Source organism: Elephas maximus, chromosome 4 (genome assembly GCF_024166365.1).
Source record: "Elephas maximus indicus isolate mEleMax1 chromosome 4, mEleMax1 primary haplotype, whole genome shotgun sequence".
Lineage (NCBI taxonomy): Eukaryota > Metazoa > Chordata > Mammalia > Proboscidea > Elephantidae > Elephas > Elephas maximus.
Window position 1 is genome coordinate 188,649,114 of NC_064822.1, and position 26,953 is coordinate 188,676,066.

The window sequence follows — 26,953 nt, forward strand, 5'->3', positions numbered from 1 at the left end:
AATGATGTGGCCAGGATTGCTGGATCAGATGAGACTCTCAGCTGGCACGTGACAGAAGACATAGTGGTTTAAGAGCAAAATGAAATTCACTGGTGCAGCCCAGTAAAGGTCCAGGGGTTGTCAGCTTCAGGCAAGGCTTGATCCAGCACACAGATGGTGTCACTAAACTCTCTTCTCTCCTTCTCTCAGCTCTGTTGACCTGGTGCCTTTGCTCTCAGGTTCTGTGGGGTGGTGAGATGATGGACAGCCCCAGCCTGCATCCTTTCTGTGCCAGGTGCTGTGGGCAGGAATACCTGTCTCATTCTGCATCTCTGAAGTCCCAGTGCACTCACTCTAACAGTTCACTCCCACCTCTGAACCCACGACTGTGCTCTGGGAGTGCATTGTGCTGACTGGCTTGGGCCTGGGATGCTGCTTCTCTTTGGGGCTGAGGTCCAAGACCCACTGAAATAGAAGGCCCGAGAGTGGCAGAGGGAGGGGCCGGTTTCTCCCAAGGAAGGCTGAGATCTGTTTGACCACAGGGTGAATAGAGGCCAGGGAGCAAGTCCAGGATGGTCTCCTGCTGAAGGGGGCCTAGGTTGGGATGAGAGGAGGTAAGAGGTCCCCTGGCTTCCCCAAGGGCACGACACAAGGGGCACACTCTGCTGAGGGTGCTCCTGGGACCAGCCTCTGGGCTCCTAGCGCTTTCTTCTGTGTACTTGCACACACTTAGCCTTCATTCACTTTCCCAGAACTAGGTGACCATGGTGGTCCCATGCAGTTGGGGCTATGCGAAGTTGTCCCTCCCCAGTCTTGTCTTCTAGATTGCCGGCTGCACCCCCTTCCTAAGACCCTTCTGTGTGCCAGGTGATGGGCTGGGCTGCTGAGTGGACAGTGACCGCCACACACATTTCTTTCCTTGTGTTCCCAGACTCTCCACAGTGCGCAGTGCAATGCATTGAATTGTGTCCCCTCAAAGTAGATGTTGGAACCCTAACCCCCACACCTGTGGGTGCCCTCTAATCTGACCTAATGAAATCACCTCCTGTAATGCAATCTAACAGAATGTAGTCAATCGGTTGAGGTCTTACCCGATGGTACAAATGGTCTGTACTCCACTGCTAACTGACAGGTGGGTGGCTGGAACCCACTCAGCAGCACCGTGGCAGAAAGACTAGAGCCAAGAAGACCCTGTGGAGCTGGCTTCTGTAGCACATGGGGTCACCACAGTCAGAATTGACTCAATGGCAACGATTTTTTTTCCCAGTGTTTACAGACACAAAGACGGATGCAGTGTGAGAATCGCCCAGAACCAAGGAACACCCGGGGCTACAGACAAAGAGGGCCTCAACAGGGCCCAGACCCTGGGCTCTAGATTAAATCATGTCCCTCCAAAATGTGTGCTGTAAATCCTAAACTCTATGCCTGTGGTATAACACTTCGAAGAATGGGAATTCCAGAACACTTAATTGTGCTCATGAGGAACCTTTACGTAGATCAAGAGGCAGTTGTTTGGACAGAACAAGGGGATACTGAATGGTTTAAAGTCAGGAAAGGTGTGTGTCGGGGTTGTATCCTTTCACCATACCTATTTAATCTGTCTGCTGAACAAATAATATGAGAAGCTGGACTATATGAAGAAGAACGGGGCATCAGGTTTGGAGAAAGATTCAGTAACAACCTGCGTTATGCAGATGACACAACCTTGCTTGCTGAAAGTGAAGAGGACTTGAAACACTTACTAATGAAGATCAAAGACCACAGCCTTCCGTATGGATTGCACCTCAACATAAAGAAAACAAAAATCCTCACAACTGGACCAATGAGCAACATCATAATAAACGGAGAAAAGATCGAAGCTGTCAAGGATTTCATTTTACTTGGATCCACAATCAACAGCCATGGAAGCAGCAGTCAAGAAATCAAAAGACGCATTGCATTGGGTAAATCTGCTGCAAAAAGATCTCTTAAAGCAAAGATGTCACCCTGAAGACTAAGGTGCGCCTGACCCAAGCCATGGTATTTTCAATCACATCATATGCACGTGAAAGCTGGACAATTCAAAGGCGAGGAAGAATTGACGCCTTTGAATTGTGGTGTTGGCCAAGAATATTAAATATACCATAGACTGCCAAAAGAATGTACAAATCTGTCTTGGAAGAAGTACAACCAGAATGCTCCTTAGAAGCAAGGATGGCGAGACTGCGTCTTACATACTTTGGACATGTTGTCAGGAGGGATCAGTCCCTGGAGAAGGACATCATGCTTGGCAGAGTACAGGGTCAGCGGAAAAGAGGAAGAGCCTCAACGAGGTGGATTGACACAGTGGCAGCAACAGTGAGCTCAAGCATAACAACGATTGTAAGGATGGCGCAGGACCGGGCAGTGTTTCGTTCTGTTGTGCGTGGGGTCGCTAGGAGTCGGAACTGACTCCATGGCACCTAACAACAACAACAATGCCTGTGGTTATAATCACATTTGGAAATGGGTTGTCTTTGTTAGGTTAATGAGACGGTATCTGTGTACGGTGTTTTGAGTCCGTCTCTTTTGAGACATTGAAGAGATTAAAACAAGCAAGTGAGGATGCAGGGGTGGGGGCAGAGAGATGCCCAGCCACATGAAAATCTCCAAGGAGCCAGGAAGCAGAAGCTGAAGAGACAGGGACCTGCCCCTAGAGCCAACATGGTCCTGAATTTGGACTTCCAGCCTCCTAAACTGTGAGAAAATAAATTTGTTTGTTAAAGCCACCCAAACCAAAAAAAACCTGTTGCTGATTCCGACTTATAGCGACCCTATACCACAGAGAAGAACTGCCCCGTAGGGTTTCCGAGGAGTGGCTGGTGGATTTGAACTGTAGACCTTTTGGTTAGCAGCTGAGCTCTTAACCACTGAGCCGCCAGGGCTCTATTCAAGCCACCCACTTGCAGTATTTCTGTTACAGCAGCCCTAGGAGACAGATAGCCCGAGTGCCCAGCCTGGCACAGTGGCCCCTGTGTGTCAGCTCGGCCAGGTAAGCCCGCAGCTGTGTGATGGGCAGGTCATTAGGTGGGGCCAGTGGTGTCTGCTGACCTCCTTTGGATCCTGCCTTATTGAAATGTTTACACGTTCATTTGCACCCCTCTCAACTTATTTCGTGTTGAGAAATGGCACGGAACCTCGGAACCTCATGCCCTAGCCACGCAAACCCCGTACATCAGATGTTCAAGCTGAGCGATCCTTATGTTTAGGCAACACTAACAGCTTTCTCATCCCTGTGCGTCTTGTCAGCACAGCTCAAAACTCATCCGCAGCCTAGAAATTACAGTGAATTAAACGCACATAAATACACCGAGCTCATTACAGTGGCCGGTGTCCCTCGTGACAAGGCGGCTCAGTGAAGACAGTGGTCGCCCCCATTAGAGGTTAAGAGGTGCTTTCTTTGAAGTTTTGCTACATGGGTTATTGAAAGCAATTTCGATATTTTCCCATGTCAAGGTCGGGAGGGCCGTGTTCTCTGGGGTTGTTAGCTCTTATTGCGCTGGACATTGCCATCCATCCCATTTGTAATCCCCAGAAGCTTCGAGATTGAACTGGGAGTTCATAATCCCCTGGCAGGGGCTGGGCCTCGCACTTCAAGGACTTCACATGGTTATTTAGTTTTAGGCTATAAATAGCTCACTTCTTTGAATTATGACCCTGTAGCTCATTCCATTAAGGAGTGCCCCGCTGCAAACCGATAGATTGACTATTGGAACGCACCCAATGGCTCCAAGGGAGAAAGACCAGGGAATCTGCTTTCATGAAGACTCGAGCTTAGAACACCCTACGGGCAGTTCTGCTGTGTCACATGGGGCCGCTATGGGTCAGAATAGACTCAACGGCACCCAACAGCAACGCGCAGCTCATTCTGGGACACCCTGGGTGTTGTAGATGGTGAAGCACTGGATTACTAACCAGGTTGGGAGTTCAAACCCACCCACAGGCAGCTCTTGAAGTAAGGCCCGGCAGTCTGCTTCCGGAAGGTCACAGATGTTGAAAACCCTATGGAGCGCAGTACTCTGTACACATGGGGCGTCATGAGTTGGAATCAACTTGACGGCAACTAACAACAAGAAGTACATTCCAATCGCCTTGTGTTTGGATGTCAGAAAAGATGGCCCAGCAGCATTCTCACCCCCAGCTGTTGAATCTGATGCTGCTTTGTTCTTGTTTTGATCTTATTTGGGTCTTATTTTAAGTCTACTGAGCTGTGAGCGCTTCCCACAAAGCACAATTGGCTTTATTTTTAGAAGAACTCCTCTGTTAAGAAGACCTTCATGGCTGATGAATTTAATTATTCTGATAAATTATAACTTCGGCAAAGCACCTACCCCTCTGAGTGCAGATGGAAGTTGGAAATTCATCGAAAGCTCTCGTTTGCCTGGAGGAGCCCCGGAAAACCTTATTTAACAGAGATTTCTGTGGGTTCCGACTTGGAACGCATGGTGGTTAACAATTCGTGATTTCCAGGCTCTGTGCAGTTCCCTCTCCTCAGCTGGGAGCAGGCTGCGGAGAGAGAACTGACGCCCAATGTGACGGTTAGAGCCAACTTTGTTTTTCCTGGACGCTCTGAAAACCACTCTGTTTCTTTGAGTAAGACCAATTGTAACTACAAGTGGGGGGATGTCTTGAAAAGGGTTGGTTAAGTGTCCTCAATTGAGCAGCTGTCCTGCCATTTTCAAGGTCCCCTTTTGATGGTGGGGCTGGGGAGCACAGTATCTTTTTTGGGGGTTCTCCTTGATCCCGCTGAAATTTCTCCCCTGCTTTTTTGCTCAAGTCTATATGTGGTATACAAAGTCCCCACAGGTGGCCAAGAGTCTCTGCTGTGTTAAAATGACGCATTTAGAAAAATGCCGGAAAATAGACTCCTCACCGTTTCCTCTGAGTTCCTGCAGCTCAGCCCCCACTGGCCTTTTTATCCTGGACCAAACCTCCTGCAGGCAGCCCCTTCCCCCCAGAGCATCCCGCACCCCAGCCTTCTCAGGGGGTAGGTCACGATCTCCCTCTTTCTGCCCCAGCTCCCCTTGTGGGCTAAGAAGCCAAAAAGCTCTTTTTTTTTCAGATTGATGCTTTCGCCTAAGATAACCTTGCTCTTTAGGTGTATTTTGCACACAATGTCAAAAGAAAAAAAAAACCGCCAAAAATCCTTTCTGGAAAGAGCCTGCGTATAAAGAAGGAAAGAAATGGACCCCTACAAAGAAAAAGATTTTGAAAAAAGAAGAAGAAAATCAAAGACAGAATCGGTGCGTTTGGGCCAAGGTCTAAATGGCAGGCACTTTGTGAAGTGTTTTAAAATGCCTGGGTTTTGGTTTCTGATTCTTTTTCCTCCCCTTTATTTATGATCCTTTTTAATTCCAAATCAAGAGAGTTTTAAAAAAATCTTGGCTGATGTCTGGTGGAGCGATGCAAAGGGCGTAGGCTTTGGGAACACGCGTTTGTTCATCGCTTCAGCAGACACGAAACCCAACCAAACCAAACCTCATCTGTTGCCATTGAGTGGATTCTGACCCATGGCAACCCCACGTGTGACAGGGCAGAACTGTGCTTCGCCGGGTTTTGTTGGCTGTAATCTTTAGGGAAGGAGATCAGCAGGCCTTTCTTCCAAGATACTGCTGGGTAGGTGTGAACTGCCAACTTTTTGGTTAATAGCTGAGCACAAACCGTGCTACCCAGAGACCTCAACTGGCATTAGCAGCTAGCATTTATTGAGTGCTTACTGTATGCCACTGTTGGTTCTAAGGCTTGTCTCCTTGAGGCTTTGTGGTCTCACTTCTGGGTGTATTTACCCCCATTTTCAGATGGAAACTAAGGCTCACCCAAAATCACTCAGCTTATGCATGGCAGAGCTGGATCTGAAACCAGCAACCTGGTTCCAGAGTTCTCAGCCCTGTGTCACACTGCCTCCCCAAATGTTCTTCCAGACCCGTTGTGTGCCAGGAGCTGAGTTAGTGCTGGTACAGGTAGACGGTCCAGAAAAGAGCTGGTTACAGGGATGTGTGACTCAAGGTAGGAGGGAGCACCCAGGAGGGAGGGCTTCCTGGAGGAGGTGGCCACTAAGCTAAGGCTTGACATTGGGTAGCACTTGCTGAGCACAGTCAGGGGCAAGACCAGGTAGAAGTAGATTCGTGCCTGACTCTGGGGCTCACCGGTGGTGTGAGCTAGTTGGCTTCATATCTAATGGGCTGGGGCCCAGCCTCTCCCTCATGGACTCATTAGGAGACTAAACAGGGGAACAACAAGGAAACTGCCTACACGTAGTAGGTGCTCAAGAGATGTTAGTGGTCCTCACCCCTTCCCATGGACAATCAGGAATATAGGCTGGGTGGTGCAAAAGGTGAAGCACTCAGCTACTGCCCTAACCCACCCAAAGCACCTCGGAAGAAAGACCTGGCATCCTACTTCTGAAAAATCAGCCATTGAAAACCCTTTGGAGCACAGTTCTACTCTGACACACATGGGGTTGCCGTGAGTCGGCATCAACTTGATGGCAACTGGTACTGGTTCACTGGTTCACTGGTTCACTGTGACCAGAAGTTGCAAACTGGTGGCCCCTAGCTGGCCCACAGAAGTTATTTGCCTACATTTATAAATTCTGAGACTCCACGCACGCTCCAAATTTCCAGCTTTTCTTAAAAATTTGGAAGTTCTTCCTCCTCCAGGAAGCCCTCCTGGATGTTCCCTCCTACCTCAGGCTCCTTCCCCTTGCCCAGCGCTTTCCTGGACCTTCTCCTCTACCAGCCTGCACTTCCCTCTCTGCCATCTGGGCTGAGCTGAGGAATGGCCATCCCCAAAGAGACAAAGCTGTAGCAAAGGGACATGCCTCACATTTCTCTTCTAACCTGACCTCCTCTCTCCCACTCGCCCTCCTGGTGTTTTCCCAGCCCCTTCTCCACTTTGTGGCACCAGAAGGTGACCTGTTTGGCCCAGTGGTAACTTGTTGGCGTCACTTCCCTAGTGGTTAACTTGAGGTCTCATTCTGGGATTAACGTGGGCCAAGGCATTCTTCTGAAAACAACAGCAGACATTTCAGAAAACCAGAGGCTGTGTTTCCCATGATTAACGGTCTCATGAAATCGGCCCCCAGGTCCCTTTGTCCAGATGCCACCCATGAAGTTTGCCAGCCCTCCCAGCCATCGCATCAGCCTCCCTTCTCTGTGACCCAGGAGAGCCGGCATTTCGCATCGCTGAAGCATTTGTCTTCTGGCAAATGGACCAGTGCTTTAAAACCCCAAAATTCCTGGGATTAGCCGAAGCCACTGAGCTGGCAGGGTGAGCGTGGGAGGAAGCCCAGGTTCAAGAGGCGTCATCCTTCCAGAATTCGGGGTGATCCTCTGAAGACCATAATCAGATTTAGACCAAAGGCTCCCCGGTGAAGAGCACCCAGGCTTCGAAAAATACTAAGCCCAGAGGGGCGTCTGTCTAACCCTCGTTGTCCAGCATCACAATCCCATGGCCATCAGGTCAGGCTACCCTCCAACCTAGCTTCCCATGCTCTGTACAGACCCCAAAGGCGCTTTTCCTAATTCTTGCCACCCCCTCCAGGCAGCTTTCCCTGGTGTTCCCAGGGATGGGGGCCCTGCCCATCTGCCCCCGGTGGTACCTCTCGGAGCTGTATCACAGTGGTGTTATGCAGCCGCATCTGTTACTCCTGTTTGCAAAGCGGTGCTCTGAGCCAGGTGCTGAGCGCTCACCATCTCGTTTAAACTCTGGGAGGGAGCGACTGCTGTCATCCCACATTACAGATGGGCAAACTGAGGCTCAGCAGGGTGAACCTCTCAGGCCACAGGCCTGGGCTTTTAACAGCTGTGCCGCATAGTCAGTTGACTGCATCCTCTTCCCCTCCTCTCCTCTCTCCCCGTCCTCTCCCTCCTCCCCCTTTCCTCCTTGTCCTCGTCCTTCTTCCCCTCCTATCCCCTTCTAAGCCCTCCCCCTCTACATTCTCCTCCCACCCTTCCCCCTCCCCCTCCCCCCCTCCTCCCTCCTCCCCCCTCCTCCCTCCTCCCCCTCCCCTCATTCTTCTTCCCTCTCCCCACCTCCTCCTGCCTCTCCCCCTTCTCCTCCTTCCCTTTCCCTTAGTCCTCCTCCCCTCCCCCTTCCTAGCACCCCTCTCCCCCTTCCTTCTGTCTCCATCTTTGCTTCCCTCCGAGTTTCATGCATAACAACCCCTCCAGGATGTGCTGTGGGCTGGGGAGCCCCGCCTATTTAGTGAGCACCTTTCTCATTAAGGTTGTGAGATCCCAGCCCTGTTTAGTATTGTCTTTGATGTGCCAGGATGGTGTGGAAATTTCTCTGTTTTTATGTGACCTAATTTCCATGCTTTGGAAGTGTTGTTTGTTGGCCCCTCCTCCCCCTCACGTTTCTGAAGTCACGGCCCTGGGTAGGATCTCCCAATCTCCCCAGCCTCCTTCCCGCCCTCCACCAGGGGCCTGGCATCGGGCTGAAGTCCAGGTAGGTAGCTAGCCTGCGGAGCACTCTTCATCCTCCTGGGAGGAGTTCTGGGTTCCTTGTCAAGACGCACTTGTGTGGCTCACCTGAGCCCTGACACCAACCTGCACCATGCTTTGTGTGTGTGAACGTGGCCTTTTGTTCCCTCTTGGCTTGGTTTAGTCAGCACAACCATCTAGATGGCCTTGACCGGAGGGAAGCACGCAGGCCTCCCCTGTGCTATTATGGGATGGCAGCCAGGCAAACAGGACTTGGGAGTACACCACCTTCCCAAGACATCTCCTTCACCAAGGCTGTTGTATACATGGAGCCCCTGGGTAGCACAGTTAAGCATTCAGCTGCTAACTGAAAGGTTGGTACTTCAGACCCACCCAGAGACTCCTTGAAAGAAAGGCCTGGCAGTCTACTTCTGAAAAATCAACCATTTGAAAACCCCATGTAGCACAGTTCTACGCTGACCCGTGTGGGGTCACCATAAACTGGAATCGACTAGATGGCAACTTTTTTTTTTTTAATTGTATACATGAGGATTTTGGTAAAAATCACCTTTTCCTCCTTCCCTTTTCTGCCTTCTAAGCGTCTTTGTTGGCTAAAATACTAGGTAGTTATTTAGTCACAGCTGAAACTTGGCCTCTGATTTCTAACCTGGCCTGGGTGACCCATGGGGCTCTCTGAAATGTTTTAGGGAGGTGGGGCAGAGGAGTTTCAAAAATCTACTCATTATTTACTCAGTTATTTAACACGTGTCTGCTGCTTGCACAGAGTTCAGCTAAGTATTGGGAGGCTAAAACGATGAGTAACACAGAGGGTCTGTTCTTAGGACGTGCACTGTTGGCTGTGCGTACAGCTAATGGCAGGGCCAGCTTTCAGATGGGGATGCTAGGTGTGTCCTGGGCTCCACTGCTACCTATTTATGTGAGGGGCAGAGGATGGCTTGTCCCCAAAGCTGGGAATATACCAAGAGCTCCCGACCCCACCCCATGTGGCAGATTCCAGGTTGCAGACTTGGCATTCATAGTTTCGTTCAGTTCTTCCAAGGGCCCTGACGTTTGACATTATTAACCCCAAGTGACACACGAGGAGACAGGCCCAGAGAGGTTAATGGGACTTGCCCAATAGTCACAGCCAGCAAGGGTGGGCCTTCCTGCTCCAGAGCCATCATGCCATGACTGCTTGCTACTTCTTCACCTGCCATTTGGAGCCCAGGTGCCCAGAATTTGAGGTATTACAGGTTTGAGGTGACTGCAGTATTGAAAGAGGAAGTAGGTTTTTACCTCTAAAAATGTTGCATTGAGGGTGAGGTTCGTCCCAGTTACCTAGTGTTGCCATAACATAAACATACCACAAGTGGGGAGGGGCTTTCAGGAACAGAAACATATTGTCTCACAGTTTTCAGAGACTAGAAGTCCAAATCAGGGGATTGGCTTTAGGGAGGGCCATCTCCTTGTCTCTTTCAGTGTCTGGTAGCCCCAGGCATTTCTTGGTTCAGGATGGTTTCGCACATGGTGTCTTCCCTTGTGTGCATCTCTGTGTCTTCATCTGGTCTTTTCATATTTCAGAGGTGACTAGGTTTAGGACCCACCCTAGTCTGGTATGACATCGTTAACATAACAGAAGGATACTCCTATTTCCAAACAAGGCCACATTCACAGGTACAGGGGTTAGGACTTCAAGAAAACTGTTGTGGGGGCACAATTCAATCCATCACAAGGGTGCTTCGACAGACTGGGCTCAGCACTTGTCACTGGAGATTGCTAATGGACAAGGCTGGTTGTGTGGCTTGTGATCAGGGATGGTGACCCAGGAGTTCTCAACCAGGGCTGTAAAAAGAAGCAGGGGTCCAAGCCCCCCTACACCCAATGAATTGGATATATGGGGCTGAAGCCTGGAATCTGATGGAACCTGGGGCTGAAAACAATGGCTAAAGGCCAGTTGAAGAAACACCATGTCAAAAGGGTGAGGTTGTTAGACCCCTGGTGTTTTCATAGTCTGGTGTTGCTCTCTGGTTGACGTGATCCGTGGCACTCAAGACATTTTCTTAGTGGGTCTCTTTTGTGCCGCTAGACAGGAATCCTTTCTGCTACCATGGGGTCCATATTGTGTTTCTAATCATGTATCTTGCTGAACCCTACAACTTTTTAGTACTCTCTGTGCCCCAACTTACGTACAATTGGGCGCTGCCTAGACAGAATGTCATGGTATTTCCACTTCTAAGCATCTGGATTCGTTTTCTTAGATTCTGTTGCATGTTCTAAAGGTCCCAATCCCTGGTATTACCTTCTGTTTGATTTCTGTCCTCATGAACATGGTTGTCGACAGTTCAAGGTCTGGACTTACTTGTACACTTGTCAGGTGTGCACCTCATGTCCAACATGTAAGATGAAGGTCTGCAGGGGAGGGTGAAAGGGAAGGGGACGGGAGGGAGGAGAGGGCTTGTTAGTTGTTGATGGTTGCTGTTCAGTTGGCTCCGACTTCCGGAGACCTTATGTAGAGCAGAACAAAACGTTGCTTGGTCTTGTACCATCTCCATGATCTCTGATATGTTTGAGCCCATTATTGAGGGCTCAAGTATTGGGCCCATTATTGAGTCCATCTCACTGAGGGTTTCCCTTGTTTTCATTGACCCTTTACTACCCTCTAGTTACCTAGTGTTGCCATAAGATAAATATACCACAGGTGAGCGGCTTTCCTGATGACGACGTGTTTCTCCTGATGGTCTTTCCCGATAACATGTCCAAAGTAAGCAAGGCTTATGTATTTCTAAGGAGCATTCTGGTTTTATTTCTTCTGAGACTGGTTTGTTTGTTCTCCTGGAAGTCCATGGAATATTCAGTATCCTTCACCAACACTATACTTCAAATGTGTCAGTTGTTCTTCTGTCTTCTTTTTTTGTGGTCCAGCTTTCACATACATATGAGGCAATTGAAAAGACCATGCTTTGAATCAGGTGTACCTTAGTCCTCAAAGTGACATCTTTGCTTTTTAGAACTTTAAAGTGGTCTTTTGCAGCAGAGTTGCCCAATGCACCACGTCGTTGGATTTCTTGATGGCTGCTTCCCCGGGCATTGATTGTGGATCCAAGTAGAATGAAATCCTTGATGAACTCAACTTGAAAACCCTATGGATAACTACACAGGGGAGGAGGCCCCACCTTTTCCAGGCTCTGTTGCTATGGTCTAAGCTTTGTTTGCCTGAGCAGCCTCGAGGGGATCTGGAGACATCTGGAAACTCTGGTTTCTTACTCATGTGTTCCAAGGAGCAGTGGACACAGACCGGCAGGGCTCGGCGGGAACCGGGAGGCATTTGGAGAGCGGGAAGAATTGCAGGATGTATTCGAAGTTCAATGCATTTTCCCTCGGACTCTTTCCGGGCAACGCGCCATTTAGAAATGTTTGTTAAATGCTTAAAAAACAGCTACTGGTTTTCCTCTGTTTCCACAGCCAACTCGTGAGGCCACAGTATTCCATTTACGCTAACCTGTTTTTTCTTTTCTCTTTTTGCTGGCAGTGAGTGATCTTCAGGAAGAAGGCAAAAATGCCATCAACTCATCACTGTCCCCTGCCTTGGTGGATATTCACCCTGAAGACACCCTGCTAGGTACTGTCTGTTCTTCCTGCTCCTTGTCACGACACGGAATAGTGTCCACAGCGTTAGGTCGGTCTTAAGGTCATACTGGGTGGCATTCGAGAGTCCAGGCGCTCAGCTTAAGGTCATGTTTACAAAAGTCTGTAGGAAATAAGCGAGCCCTCCCTCGTAGGTTTCTGCCCGTTTCTGGGTGAGCTGGAGTTGCTCTGAGACCCGGGTCTTGCTGGGGGTGGGAGGAAGGACCGCCAAGTGGCTAATACCTCCCACCCCACTGCCTTGGGGTCATGTCACAGTCCAGTGCTAACGAGATGACTACCAGATACATTTTCCTTAAAGTGTATTTTGGGATCTGATAAATCTGGAAGGCCATTCTGGAACATTCCATTGATTTCCAAACCCTGGTTCAAAGGGAAGTCCCGATTGACCCCTTTCTTGTGGTTTCCACCTCAAGGCCAAGCCAGCAAGAGGCCGTGGAGGGGAAACACAGACACAGGTCCACCCTGGCCGACCACCAGCCGAGTGCTGGCCATGCTCCGAGGTTCCACTGGGTCTGTAGGAGCTTATTTCTCTCCTCTTGGGAGACTGGAACTCTTTATTGTTACTACTGAAGTTATTTTCCAGGCAGCTGCTCCTAGGTGACCCCCCCCAGGGCTGGAAAGTGACTTCCTGTGGTTAATGGACTTTACAACAGGGTGTCTCAACCCTCGACACTATTGACATTTGGGGCTGGGTAATTCTTTAGTGGAGTCTCTGGGTGGTGCAAACAGTTAAAGTTCTTGGCTGCTCACCGAGAGGTTGGAGGTTCAAGTCCACCCGGAGGTGCCTTGGAAGAGAGATCTGGCCATCTATTTCCAAAAAATCAGCCACCGAAAACCCTGTGGTGACACACACACGTGGGATTGCCATGAGTCGGAGTCCGTTCAGCAGCAACTGGTTTGTTTTTTCTGCTTTGATTCTTTAGGGTGGGAACAGCTTCCTGTGCATTGTAGGATGTTTGGTAGCATCCTTGGGCTCCACTTGCTAGATGTCAGTAGCACTTCCTCCCAGTTCTGACAACCAAAATGTCTCCCAAAAAAACCCCAAAACCTGTTGCCATTGAGTCAACTCCAACTCATGGTGACTCCACGTGTGTCAGAGTAGAACTGTGCTCTATGGGGTTCTCAGTGGCTGATTTTTTTGAAGTAGATTGCCAGGCCTTCCAATTGCCTCTGGGTGGATTCGAACCACCAGCCTTTCAGTTAGCAGCTGAGCGTGCTAAGTGCTAGCGGTTTGCCCCACCCAGGGACTTCAAAATGTCTGCAGGCATTTTCTGGGATGCATAATTGCACCTGGCTAGAACCACCAATTTAGACCAAAAGAAGCTCTGGGAAATAGGAGATTTATCTTAAACATCATGCCAGGCTCTTACTTCGTATAAAACGCCTTGGACATCCTCTTCCTTGGACCCCAGCCTTCTTCGATTTGCTGTCTGTCTTAGTCTGGGATTTCTAGAGGAGCAATACCAGTGAAGCATATATAAATACATAGAGAGAGATCACTTGAAGGAAATGGCTCACCCAGTTGTGGGGGCTGCTCAGTCCCAAATCCATGGGTCAGGTGATAGGCTGAAGACCTCTGCTGGCTCACAGGGTTGCAGGGGCTGATGAACCCAAAATCTGCAGTCAGGTGGCAGACTGGAGGCTTCTTCTGGCTCATGGGATTATGGGGATTGGTTAGTCCAAGATCTGCAGGTCAGGCAACAAGCTAGAGACTCCTTTAGGCTTACGTCCCAGGAACTGGAGGTCAGGAGATGAGAAGAGTGTAGGGTCGAGAGAGAGCGAGCTTTGCCAGAACATCCATGTATATACTGGAGGCAGGCCACACCCACAAGGAAACTCCCCTTTAACTGACTGGCAGCTCACATCAGATCACAAAATGGAAGGTGATTACATTGTGTCTGCCAAACCACTGAGAGTCAGCCTAGCCAAGTTGACACATAACATTAACCATCACAGTGTCTTTCTGCAATAGCTGCTCTCCAGGTGGGAGTTGGCCACCTATGGTTGGCTCCGTAAAGTTCACTGGTTGCTGAGGCTTGAGGGACCTTGGTAAGGTGACCAAAGGTGGGTGCCCGAAGGGTTCCTGGGGTGGTGACTCCTATGCCCTGGCACTCATGGGAGCACTTTCTGCAGTCCACAGCATCTCATTGCATTTCTGAGTGTGCCGTCAGCAGGTTTGGGCAGGATACTCAGGGTAGTCTTTAAGCAAAGAAATAGTGAGACATCAAGATTAGAATATTTGTACAGTGCTGTACTCTTTATGGAAACCCTGGTGGCGTAGTGGTTAAGAGCTGTGGCTGCTAACCAAAAGGTCGCTAACCAAAAGGTTGGCAGTTTGAATCCACTAGGCACTCCTTGGAAACCCTATGGGGCAGTTCTGCTCTATCCTGTAGGGTCACTATGAGTCACAATCAACTTGACAGCAATAGGTATATATACTCTTTATAAAGTCCCTTTTTAATATATCTGCTCTCATTTGGGCTCAAAAGGAATACTCGTAGTTAACATTGAGAGTCCACTTCACGTGTTTCCACTCATTCATTTACCCTGCCGGTGACCCTGTGAGGCGGGTAGTATAATTATCCCCATTTTACAGATGAGGAAACTGAGGCACCAAAACCAAAACCCAGTGCCGTGGAATCAATTCTGACTCATAGCGACCCTATAGAGAAGCTAAATCATGTGCCTGAGGCCTTTCAGCTCATGAGTGAGGAGCTGGGATTCAAACCCAGGCATTTTGCCTCCAGAGCTGGGGGTGTCCCCATTGAGCTGTGTTCTTACAGTTCCTTCCATTCAGCAAACCCTCCTCGTGGGAGACACAGACTGATTCTTTCCACTTCAATGTATCAGATGTTTTCCATCTCGTCATAAACACCCCAGTTCTTATTAATAGTGGCTGCAGGGTTGCTGAGGCTGCTTATGTACAACCTCAAGGGATTTGTTGAGACAATGAAGGATTTTATCCTTGAATTTCGGAGAGAGCATGACCCTGCCAACACCCTGAATTCGAACTCTTAGCCTCCAGAACTGTGAGACAATACATTTGGTTCTTATAAACCAGCCAGCTTGTGGTATTTTATTTTGGCAGCCCAGTAGGATGCTAAGACTGCTTGGTTTGGAAGTTTAGGGGTATGGTTTCATGGGATATCCCAGTTTTTAGTGCTTCTGATTTGCCTCCTAGTTCACTGCAAGTGCCTGGGGTCTTAAAAGCTTGCAAGCAGCCATCCAAGGTACAGCAATTGGTCTCTATTTGCCTGGAACAACAGAGGAAGGAGAGTGAGGAATAGGAAGAGGATATAGAGTGTGTGGCTAGTTGCCTCTGTGAACAGCTACCTCCTTTGCCACGAGACCAGGAGAACTGGATGGTGCCCCGCTACCATTACTGACTGAACATTTTGATTAAAGATTCTATAGAAGAATCCTGATGAAACAGAGAAAATTCAGAACAGAATTTCAAATTCTCATGGGGTCCAGAATTTCTGGAGCCATTGAGGCTGAATGAACCCCTGAAACTATTGCCCTGAAATGATCTTTAGACTTTAAACCAAAAATATCCCCTGAAGTCTTTTCAAAAACAAAGAGTAGTTTAGCTTAACTAGTAAAGAATGTCTGCCTTGAGCATTGTGCTCTTTTGCAGAACTATCTATATGGGATCAGATTGACAACAGCAACTCAAAAGGTTTGATGGGAAGCTTAGGGGGCAGTGAGTTATGTTAACAATGGGGGAGTAATTTGGAAAAGGAGAGTGAGAGTGGTTGCACAACTCAAAGAATGTCGTCAATGTCGCCCAACTGTACATGTAGAAACTGTTATATTGGTGTATGTTTTGCTGTGTATATTCTTAACAACAACAACAAATAAAATAAATTATTAAAATAAAGTGGCCGCAAGGAACGCTAAGGTGTACGAAGCTGTCCACACATCAGATTCAGAGCCGAGAACACTTCTTAGGTCTTTTGAATGCCACCCTCTCTCCTCTTATCATTTCTCCCCCAAAGTGGGAGCTGTGTGGGAGGCTCCTGAGTGGCATCGGGCAGGGTGAGGCCAGGCAGAATGATGAAGTCTGACTCCATCCCTCCTGAGGGAAGAGGTGAAGGCTTGAGGATGGTCCATCCATCTTCCAGAAGGCAGTTCCCTGTCGTCAGGGGCTCCCCCTTGCTGGGTGGTTTGATGCATGGCCGACACAGGGCCGAGTCCATCCTTACTGAGAAAATGTCTCTGTTTCTGCCTCTCTGTCTGTTGCCTGCCCATATGTGAGAGGCAAGTAGAGCTGCCTGGCACCTCTGTCCACCCCACCGGCACTAACTGATTCCCTTCTGTTCCTTGGCAGAGGAGAATGAGGAGCGTACGATGATTGACCCCACCTCCAAGGAAGATCCCAAGTTCAAGGAGCTAGTCAAGGTAGGGAGACTGGTCTCAGTTGGAACATCCCTCTTGGGGTGCAGTCTTGGCTGTTTGGGGTTCACAGCTCCTGGATGCAAAGGGGCTTGTGAAAGGGATGTGCTATGGATTGAGTTATTCCCCCCAAAGTTTATGTTGAAGTTCTAACCCTGGTACCTGCGAACATGAACTTGTTTGGAAATAGGGTTTTTGAAGGTGTCAGTTAATGTGAGGTCCTATCAGAGTAGGGTGGGTCCTAATCCAGTATGAGTGCTGTCCTTATAAAAGAGGAGAGTCCCCGAGAGACAGACAGAAGGAAGGAGGCCAGGTGATGATGCAGTTATACTACAGCCGAAGCCAAGGAGCACCTGGGGCCACCAGAAGCTGGGAGAGACAAGGAAGGATCTTCTCCTAGAGCCATCGGAGAGAGCAGGGCCCTGCTGACACTCTGCATTCAAACTCCTAGCTTCCAGAACCGTGAGACAATACACTTCTGCTTTTATAAGCCACCCAGTTTGTGGCATTTTGTTACGGCAGCCCTGGGAAGCTAAGACAGGATGTTAATGCTGGGTTAGAAGAAGTGGAGCTCATGTAGCTTGCAGAGGTGGTTGAACGGAACCAGACAGAAGATCCAACTCCTAGCACTGGGCTCGTGCCATGTGCCCAGCTCAACCCAAGGCCTCTAAAACTCCATGCTGGACACAGCTGTGCAGGAGAGGAGTTGTTAGGGTTTGGAACAAGCAGCTGGGGTTTCAACTCATCCCGGAGCACAATAGGAGGTTGGGATTTAGAGGTGGCTCTGAAAAGCAGATATACAGGACCACCCTGGCCTCTGCGGTTGAAGAACCGTCAGGGGCCGTCTGTGCTGGTAGACTTAGTGTCTGCAGTGACTGAATGTGTGACTACCAGATGGCCGTGTCGCTCTGCAAAGTGAAGGAAGAAAACCATCCCCTGAAGTCTTCTCTGAACCAAGAAACTGTTCCTCTTAATAAGTAAAAGTATGTCTGTGGAGAGCATTGTGCTTTTTTAGAAATTACCTTTGTGAGATCAGGTTGACAACAGCAACTCGAAAGGTTAGACGAGAAGCCTGGAGGGAAGTGAGTTTACCTCAATGGTGGTGGAACAGCTTGGAGACGGAGGGCGGGGGTGTTTGCACAACTTGAAGAATGTGACCAATGTCACTGAGTTCTATGTGTAGAATTGTTGAAATGGTGTATGACTGTATCTTTTCACCAAAATAAAAAGAGGAGACTGGGCTGATGGCGCCACGGCAGTTGCTGTCCCCATTTCCAGCGAAGTTTCCGGGCTCCGGCGTGGTGGGGGGGAGGCTCTCTTTGTAGCGCTTGTTTGTGTCTAAGCTTGGATTGCGGCTCTGATTGCTCTGATCTCAACCGCAGTAGGGCTTCAAAAGCTAATCCCCTAAAGAGGGAAAGATCTGGGCTCTGACAGAGCTGTCCGCTGAGCTTAAAGTCTCACCCTATTAGCCCCAGAGCGAACTCAGAGCAGGCAGCTGTGGAGATGCATCCCTTCCAAAGCCCTCAGCCCGCTCAGGTGACACGGGGGAGGGGCACCTTGAAATATTGTTTTTGGTGATGTGTGCCAGAAACCGGTATTTTCTACTAAAATTGCTTTTCTAAAAGTTCCTCACCCCTAACTGTCATTGATTGGCCTGAGGCCGGGTGCACAGCTGGGTTTTTACAAGGGCTGATTCGGGATAAATAAAACTGTTTGCAAGTCATATCCTTTTTAAGATTTGAAAATGTCAGCTTTATATGCCCCACCCCAAAATATTGATTCTTAGCAATTTAAATGATCTAAAAACCAAAAAACCAAAAAAACACAGTTGCCGATGAGTAGACCCTGGCTTGTGGCAAACCCACGTACGGCAGAGTAGAACTGAGAACTTGCTCCACAGGGTTTTCAGCGGCTGGTTTTTTGCAAGTAGATCACCAGCGTTTCGTCTGAGGCACCTCTGTGTAGACCGAAACCTCCAACCTTGCGGTTAGCAGCCCAGCGCGTTAACCTTCTGCACCACCCAGCCACTTGGCCCCCAGGACTATAAGACAATAAATTCGTGTTGTTTTAAGCCACGCAGTTTGTGGTCCTTTGTCGGCACAGTCACAGGAAGCCAGTACCCCAGGCTGAGATCTCTCCCATCCCCAAGCCGCTGCCTCCTTCGCCTGAAGCTGATGAATCACTCGTCTTCCTGGGCTAGGCAAGGTGGGCCTTGTTACCTGAAGCAGCTTCCTTGCTAGTTTCCTGGAGGGGCCAGTGGCCAGACATTTAGAAGCCTGCTTTTACAGCCGTCTGCCAACCTGGAGCATAGGAAATTTCCAGAAGATTCCACCTGCTCTCAGATTGCAAGTTGCATCTCGAGGCAGGCTGGCTACTTCGTTTTCACTCTTGATCTGGCATTTTACAAATGAAATGTAAACAGAGAACAGGGGAGCAGCATCCACGTGGCTGGCTGTGCCTTGTTACTAACCGTGGTGGTAGCCTTGAGGGGATGCACGGGAAATGTTAGTTTTCAGGAATGCTTGCCTGTTTAAAGCAGAGAAGCGTGTGAGTGGTGGCCTGTCAGTTGCCTGTGCTGAACTTTGGCTGTGCTTTATTCCTGTTAATCAAACGTCTGGGAACTGAGAGCGCGAGGCCGTGGTGTACCCTAAGTGGGGTGTTGTAGATTTTTCAACACCTCCTTTTCCTGGCTTGGTCCTAAGGCCAGAGCAGTGAACGTGTGCACTTTTGGGGCAAGTGTGGAGGGCCGCTTACCAACTGCTGCCAGAGCTGGAGGCCAGCACTGTGACCTGTCCTAGGTGCCCCTCACACATGCTCTGGTCCCGACAGCCCTTCCAGCATCATTCCTGCCTCCCTCCTCGCCCACTGTGCTGGAGCCACCTGGCCTCCTTGCTGTCCCCTGAACAGGCTATGCAGGTGCTTGCCCTGTGTGAAGCCAGAGGGATCAGTCTCCACAAAACCATCCCACTTCTGACACCAATCATAGGTCCAGGGTCCCCATGACCACTCTTAGGTTTGGTAATTCACCAGAAGGACTAAGAATTCACAGAAAGCTATTATACTCACCCAAACCCAAAAACCAAACCCACTGCCGTCGAGTCGATTCTTATTCATAGCGATCCCATAGGACAGAGTAGAACTGCCCCATAGAGTTTCCAAGGAGCGCTTGGAGGATTCGAACTGCCAACCTCTTGGCTAGCAGCCGTAGCACTTAACCACTAAGCCACCAGGGTTTCCATTATACTCACAAAATAAATAAATAAATAATTTTTTTTTTTTTTTTATTGTACTCACAGGTACAGTTTATTACAGTGAAAGGACACTGAGTAAAGTCAGCCAAGGGAAAAGGTGCCTAGGGCAGAGCCAGGAGGGCTTCAGATGTGGAACGTCCAGCCATCCTCCCTCTGTCTGTGGTGTCATGGAGAGGGTTAGTTTCCCGACATTGTTATGTGACCACATGCATGGTGTATTGCTAACAAGGGACACTCAACTGAACCTCTGCATCCAGAGTCTTTATTGGGGCTCTATCACATCATGAGTCAGAGCCCACTCGATGGCAACTAAGAGCAACACCCACAGCAATCATGTGGGTATGGATGACTGTCCATGTAGCTTATCTCAGTCTGCAGCCCACAGCGCCCACCTAACGTCACATTGTTAGACTCTCTGGATGGCCCAAGGCACCCAAGTAAACAAAGACACCTTTATCACATAGGACATTCCAAGGGCTTCTCACCTCCCAGGATCCAGGGTCAGAGGCCAGACCTGTCTTTAAGACTAGTTGCTGTCAAGTTGATGCTGACTCATGGCAACCCGTGTGTGTCAGAGTAGAACGGTGCTCCATATGGGACCCCTCTTTGAGTGAGGTTAAATCTCTGCCACACACCTGTCCTTTGCACCTACAGTCCACGCTGCTGGAAGCACGTCTCTCTCAGTTCTCTTCTTTTCTGTTGATGTTTCCCCCTCTGCGACATGTCCTTGAGCCCTTGCTTCCAACCCGTCACTCTGCCTCTTACCCTGGTTCATTTTTCTTCCCAGGACTTGCCACTGCCCATTTGTCTTTGGTGTTTCTCCCCCACTAGAGTGTCACCCCCATTTGGTCAGGGACTGATATCCTTTATTCCACCTGTGTCCCCAGTGCCTGGCAATGTGCCCAACACATCCTGGTGCTGCTTCAACCTGTTTACATGAGTGCTGGAGTCGGGGGCTTGGATCAGCAGCACGGACATCAGGGTTCACGTCAGAACTACCCAAGAGTGCTGTGGCTTAAAGAATATGCATACGGATATATGTGTTGTTGTTGTTAGGTGCCAGAGAGGCAGTTTCAACCCGTAGCGACCCCACGTACAACAGAATGTAACCCTGCCCAGTCCTGCGCCATCCTCACAATCATTGCTATGCTTGAGCCCATTGTTGCAGCCACTGTGTCGGTCCATCTCATTGAGGGTCTTCCTCTTTTTTGCTGACCCTCTACTTTATCGAGCATGACGTCCTACTCGAGGGACTGGTCCCTCCTTATAACATGTCCAAAGCATGCGAGACGAAGTCTGTTCATCCTAACTTCTAAGGAGCATTCTTGTTGTACTCCTTCCAAGACAGATTTATTCGTTCTTCTGGCAGTCCATGGAATATTCAGTATTCTTCGCCAGGACCATAACTCAAAGGCATCAGTTCTTCTTCGTCTTCCTTATTCATTGCCCAGCTCTCACATGCACATGAAGTGATTGAAGACACCATGACTCGGGTCTTTAAAGTGACATCTATGCTTTTTAACACTTCAAGGAGGTCTTTTGCAGCAGATTTGCCCAATGTAATGTGTCTTTTAATTTCTTGACAGTTGCTCCCATGGGTGTTGATTGTGGATCCAAGTAAAATGAAATCTTTGACAACGTCAGTGTTTTCTCTGTTTATCATGATCTAGCTTATTGGTCCAGTTGTGAGGATTTTTGTTTTCTTTATGTTGAGGTGCAGTCCATACTGAAGGCTGTGGTCTTTGATCTTCATCAGTAAATGCTTCAAGTCCTCTTCACTTTCAGCAAGCAAGGTTGTGTCATCTGCATACACCAAAAGCAGAAAACAAAACCCCTTGCCATTGAGTTGATTCCGACTCACAACAACCCTATAGGACAGGGAAGAACTGCCTCATAAGGTTTCCAAGGAGTGGCTAGTGGATTCGAACTGCCAACCTTTTGGTTAGCAGCCAAATGCTTAACCAGGGTCCCGGGATATAACAGGTTGTTAATGAGTCTTCCTCCAATCCTGATGCCCCGTTCCTCTTCATATAGTCCAGCTTCTCAAGATTATTTGCTCAGCATATAGATTGAATTGGTATGGTGAAAGGGTACAACCCTGACACATACCTTTCCTGACTTTAAACCACACAATATCCCCTTGTTCTGTCTCAATGACCACCTCTTGGTCTATGTACAGGTTCCTCATGAGCACAATGAAGAGTTCTGAAATTCCCAGTCTTTACAGTGTTATCCATAATTTGTTATGATCCACACAGTCGAATGCCTTTGCATAGTCAATAAAACACAGACAGACATCTTTGTGGTATTCTCTGCTTTCAGCCAGGATCCATCTGACATCATTAGTGATATCCCTGGTTCCATGTCCTCTTCTGAAACCGGCTTGAATTTCTGACAGTTCCCTGTTGAGGTATTGCTGCAGCCGCTTTTGAATGATTTTCAGCAAAATAATATTTGAATAATAATTGTATTAACTGGTCTTCCTTGTAGGCATATGGATATTATCCTATCACTGACAGCATAGTACTTCAGGATAGATCTTGAAACGTTCTTCTTGATGATGAACGAGACGCCATTCCTCTTCAATTTGTCATTCCCAGCAAAGTAGACCATATGATTGTCTGATTCAAAATAGTCAGTACCAGTCCATTTCAGCTCACTAATGCCTAGGCTATCAATCTTTATGCGTTCCATTTCATTTTTGATGACTTCCAGTTAGATTCATACTTGTTACATTCCAAGTTCCAATTATTAATGGATGATTGCAGCTGTTTATTCTCATTTTGAGTCGTGCCACATCAGCAAATGAAGGTCCCGAAATCTTGACTCCATCCTCGTCATTAAGGTCAACTCTACTTTGAGGAGGCAGCTCTTCCCCTGTCGTCTCTTGAGTGCCTTCCAACCTGGGGGGCTCACCTTCCAGCACTATATCAGACAGTGTTCCACTGCTATTCATAAGGTTTTCACTGGCTAATGCTTTTCAGAAGTAGACCACAGGGTCCTTCTTCCTGGTCTGTCTTAGTCTGGAATCTCAGCTGGAACCTGTCCTCCATGGGTGACCCTACTGGTATGTGAATACCGGTGGCATAGCTTCCAGCATCACAGCAACATGCAAGCCCCCACAGTACAACAAACTGACAGGTGCGTGGTGGGTTCTCCAGGAGCAACCTGAATTGCTCATGGGGTGAACATCAGTATGGCCAGACAGATGGTGCTTAGTCGATGACATTATTTATTTATTTTTAATAATATTTTCTGCTTTTTCGGTGAAGGTTTACACAGTAGTTTTGGTTCCCATTCAACAATTTCTTCACAAGCTGCTCGGTGGCGTTGGTTGCATTCTTCACAATGTGTGAACGTTCTCATGTGTCCGCTCTAGTAGTTCTGTTCCCATGAATCTAGTTCCCCTGCCCGCTTACATTCTCATCTGTTTTAAAGTAATTGGTGACCATTTGGCTTCACATAGATGATTTCTTAAAGGAGCACAGTACTTATGGGTGATAGTCATTGTTTTTTGGACCAATTTGTTATTTAGCTGCAAGGTGACCTCAGGGATTAGTTTCGGTTCACGGTTTGAAGAGTATCAGTATCTCAGGGCAGTAGTCTCGGAGGGTCCTCCAGTCTCAACCAGTCCAGCAGGTCTGAGTGTTTTTTTGGAATTTGAGGTTCTGTCCCACTTTTGTCTCCCATTCTGTCAGGGTCCATCTAGTGTGGCCCTGATTGCTTTATTTTTTAACAGTTCTCCAAAGAGGGAAAGGCAGTCTTTGCACTTTCAGACAAAAGGCCGCCACACTTCCTAAGCACCTCGGTCTAAAGGCCGTCGACTGTTGTCCCTGGGCCCACGTTTCTCTCCAGGAGTAGATTCTGCATCTCAGCTCCCAGCTGACTGAACAGGAAGCTTGCTGGTGTGTAATTCCTGCTTGCTTCCTCCGGTGTCCCACGAAGAGGACCGGCTGCGCCGAGCTGACCCCTGGGCTGAAGATGGGGCTGTTAGAGCTGCATGGAGACGCTGCCTGCTGCCCTCCGTCCCCCGCCCTGGCTGCGGGCTCCCTCCCGCCTGATGCACAGACCCGTGTCCTCCTTGGATTAAGCAGCCACGGCTCTGTTTGGAAGTGATTAAAACGTAGCTGTCATCGCTCTGGGCGAGACAGGCTGCAGACCCTGATTATAATTCAGAGAGAACTAAAGGGAAAGTGATTTTTTATTCTGGTTAAAGCCAGCTCGCCAAACGGCGCCCAGGGCATAATTAATAGATGTCCTGGACAGTTACCTGCAGGATTCGGGGCTGGGAAATGAGTATGTCCCTAAAACTAATTACAGGGACTCTCTTTAAAAAGTCTTTTGTGGAGTAGAGGGTTGAGATGCACGGCCTGGGAAGTGCAGTGACTGGGTGATTTGTGGTCGCAGGAAGGGGTTGTCCCTGTGTGGCCGCGGTGCTGAAACTGGCAGCGAAGTGCTTTTGCTCCCGAGAGATGACCCCCATGGCTTGTTGCTTCGAGGCTGATTTTAGTCCCCTGTTTGTTTGTTTGTTTGTTTTGGGGTCTGGGTTTTAACCAGGGCAGAGAGCCAGAAGGGACTTTTTAAGTCGTAGTTTCTTCTTAGCAGAGAGTTTATTTCTGTCACGGGGTTTTGAACAGGACTGAGCTCTGAGCAAGGCAGCCCCTGGAAGGAGATGTCTGCACGCCTGGGAGACCCTTCTAGGAGGCCCTGCCTCTGTAGGGAGTGCTGCAGTTTGTTCGAGCACCTTCTCTGTGTCTGTTCCTATTTTAGTCTCTGGGGATACGGCATTGAGCAAAAAAAAAAAAAAACAAACAAAACACAGGGCGGAGCTGACAGTCCAGCTGGGGAGACAGACGTGAATAAGGGGCAAGTGAATGTGTGATCGGATGGCAGTGAGTGACTTGAAAAAAACTAAAGCAGGAGGCAGGGTGGTCTCCTGTTTTAGGTAGGGTGACCAGGGAGGGGGCATTTGAGCAGAGACCTGCATGACTCGAAGGTGTGAGCCTGTCGGTGTGGGGGACGGATGTGCCAGCAGGAGTAACAGCAGATGCAAAGGTCCTGTGGTATACATATACTTGGTAGGTTTAAGGACCAGTGAGGAGACCAGCATGGCTGGAGCTTGGCGAGCGAGAAGGAGAGAGATTGGAGGGGCACATTTGGTCTAGTACCTTGGGGTACATCCCTAGAACTGGGATTTCTGCATCACACAGTCTACCCAGTCAGCCTGTTTAAATGAAGACTCTGAGGCCCAGAGTAGTTAAGTGATAGACTCAAGGTCACACAGCTAAACGCTGGTGGCACTGGGTCTCAGCACCACACCATGTGTTTTTAATAATTATAGTAGTGTTACTTGCATACGAGGCTGATCCTTGGACTTTGTGATGGCTGGAGGCTGTTTGTGTTAGTTTTCCAGTTTAGCAGTTTAAAGTACCACCTATTGATTTGCTCACAGTTCTGTAGGTCAGAAGTCTGGGCACGGGGTGGCTGGATCTCTGCTCAGGGTCTCACAAGGCTGAAGTTGAGGTGTTAGCCGGGCTGCATTCCTTCCTGGAGGCTCTGGAAGAATCTGCTTCCAAGCTCAATCAGGTTGTTGGCACAATCCAGTTCCTGGCAATTGTAGGACTGAGGTCTTGTTTCCTTATTGGTTGTCAGTTGGAGCCACTCTCAGCTACAGGAGGCCACCCACAATCCTTTCCACATGGGCCCCTCCATCTTCAAAGCCTGCAATGGAGAATCTGCCTTGCACTGAATTCGTCTCATGCTTCTAATTGCCTTAACTTCTCAGCCTGTGCCCTCCAGACTCAGATGGAAAGGCTCATGTGAGTTGGTCAGGCCCACCTGGATAACCTCTCCTTGTTAAAGTCAGCTGTGCTGTACAACATACCCCAATCACAGGAGTGAAATCCAATCACATTGACAGTCCTGGGCATTACACAGGGTGTGTACACCAGGGAAGGAACCCTAGTGGTGCAGTGGTTAAGTGCACAGCTGCTAATCGAAAGGTTGGTGGTTCGAGTCTACTTCTGTAAAGACTACAGCCTTGAAAACCATTTGGGGCAGTTCTACTCTGTCCTATAGGGTTGCTATGAGTCAGAATCGACTCAGTGGCAACGGGTTTGATTTAGTTTAGGTACACCAGGGAGCGGGGATCTTGGGCAACATCTTAGAGTTCTGCCTACCACAGTTTTAAAGCTTTCACCCCAAAACTGTAACAGACATTAGAAAACATTATTACTGGTTGCTTAGCTAGTGTTTATGGAGTCTGTTGGGCTGAGGGCTGTGCAGTTTGCTGAGGGGGATTGCGGTGCAGTAAATTAGTTAATATGGCCCTTCTAGCCATAGCATTTGTAACTGCCATGGAATAACTGGGTGGGATTATGCAAATGAGGTGCTTCTGGCCCACCAAGGGGATTGATTAGCTTGCTAATAATGTAAGTAAGGTGCATGACACCCTTGTAGGGGTTGTTGTTGTTGTTAGGTGCTGTCGAGTCCGTTCCGACTCATAGAAACCCTCTGTACAACAGAACAGAACACTGCCCGGTCCTGTGCCATCCTCACAATCATTGTTATGCTTGAGCCCATTGTTGCAGCCTTTGTGTCAATCTATCTCGTTGAGGGTCTTCCTCTTTTTCACTGACCCTCTACTTTACCAAGCATGATGAACTTCTCCAGGGCCTGATCCCTCCTGATCACATGTCTAAAGTAAGCAAAAACAAAGTCTCACCATCCTTGCTTCTAAGGAACATTCTGGCTGTACTTCTTCCAAGACAGATTTGTTCTGCCTTTTGGCAGTCCATGGTATATTCGGTATTCTTTGCCAACACCATAACTCAAAAGTGTCAATTTTTCTTCCAACTTCCTTATTCATTGTCCAGCTTTCCCATGCATATGAGGTGATTGAAAACACCATGGCTTTGGGTCAGGTGCGTCTTAATCCTCAAGGTGATATCTTTGCTTTTTAGCACTTTGAAGAGGTCTTTTGCAACAGATTTGCCCAATGCAATGGCTTGATTGATTTCTTGGCTGCTGCTTCCATGGGTGTGGGGGTGGGACCATGCAAATAAGGTGTATGGAACCCTAATGAGGGGATGGGCCAGTTTTGCCATCCTGCTAGGCTTAAAACGAGCCATCCCACCAAGAAGGAAGAGCCAGGAGTGGAGTGTGTCCTTTGGACCCAGGATTCTTGTGCTGAGAGGTTCCTGGAACCAGGATACCAAGAGAGAGAGCTAGAACACTGAACAT

The 26,953-nt window shown here is 48.7% G+C and overlaps 1 protein-coding gene across 2 annotated transcripts in view; it reads left to right on the forward strand.

Moving 5' to 3' along the window:
* PARVB (parvin beta) overlaps window positions 1-26,953 on the forward strand; it is a 156,758-nt gene that overhangs the window by 63,507 nt on the left and 66,298 nt on the right. For both annotated transcript variants that reach the window (XM_049884619.1, XM_049884620.1), the window contains exons 2-3: window positions 11,950-12,039; window positions 16,396-16,466. In XM_049884619.1, the coding sequence (XP_049740576.1) occupies window positions 11,950-12,039; window positions 16,396-16,466 (161 nt within the window). The remainder of the gene's footprint in view (window positions 1-11,949; window positions 12,040-16,395; window positions 16,467-26,953) is intronic.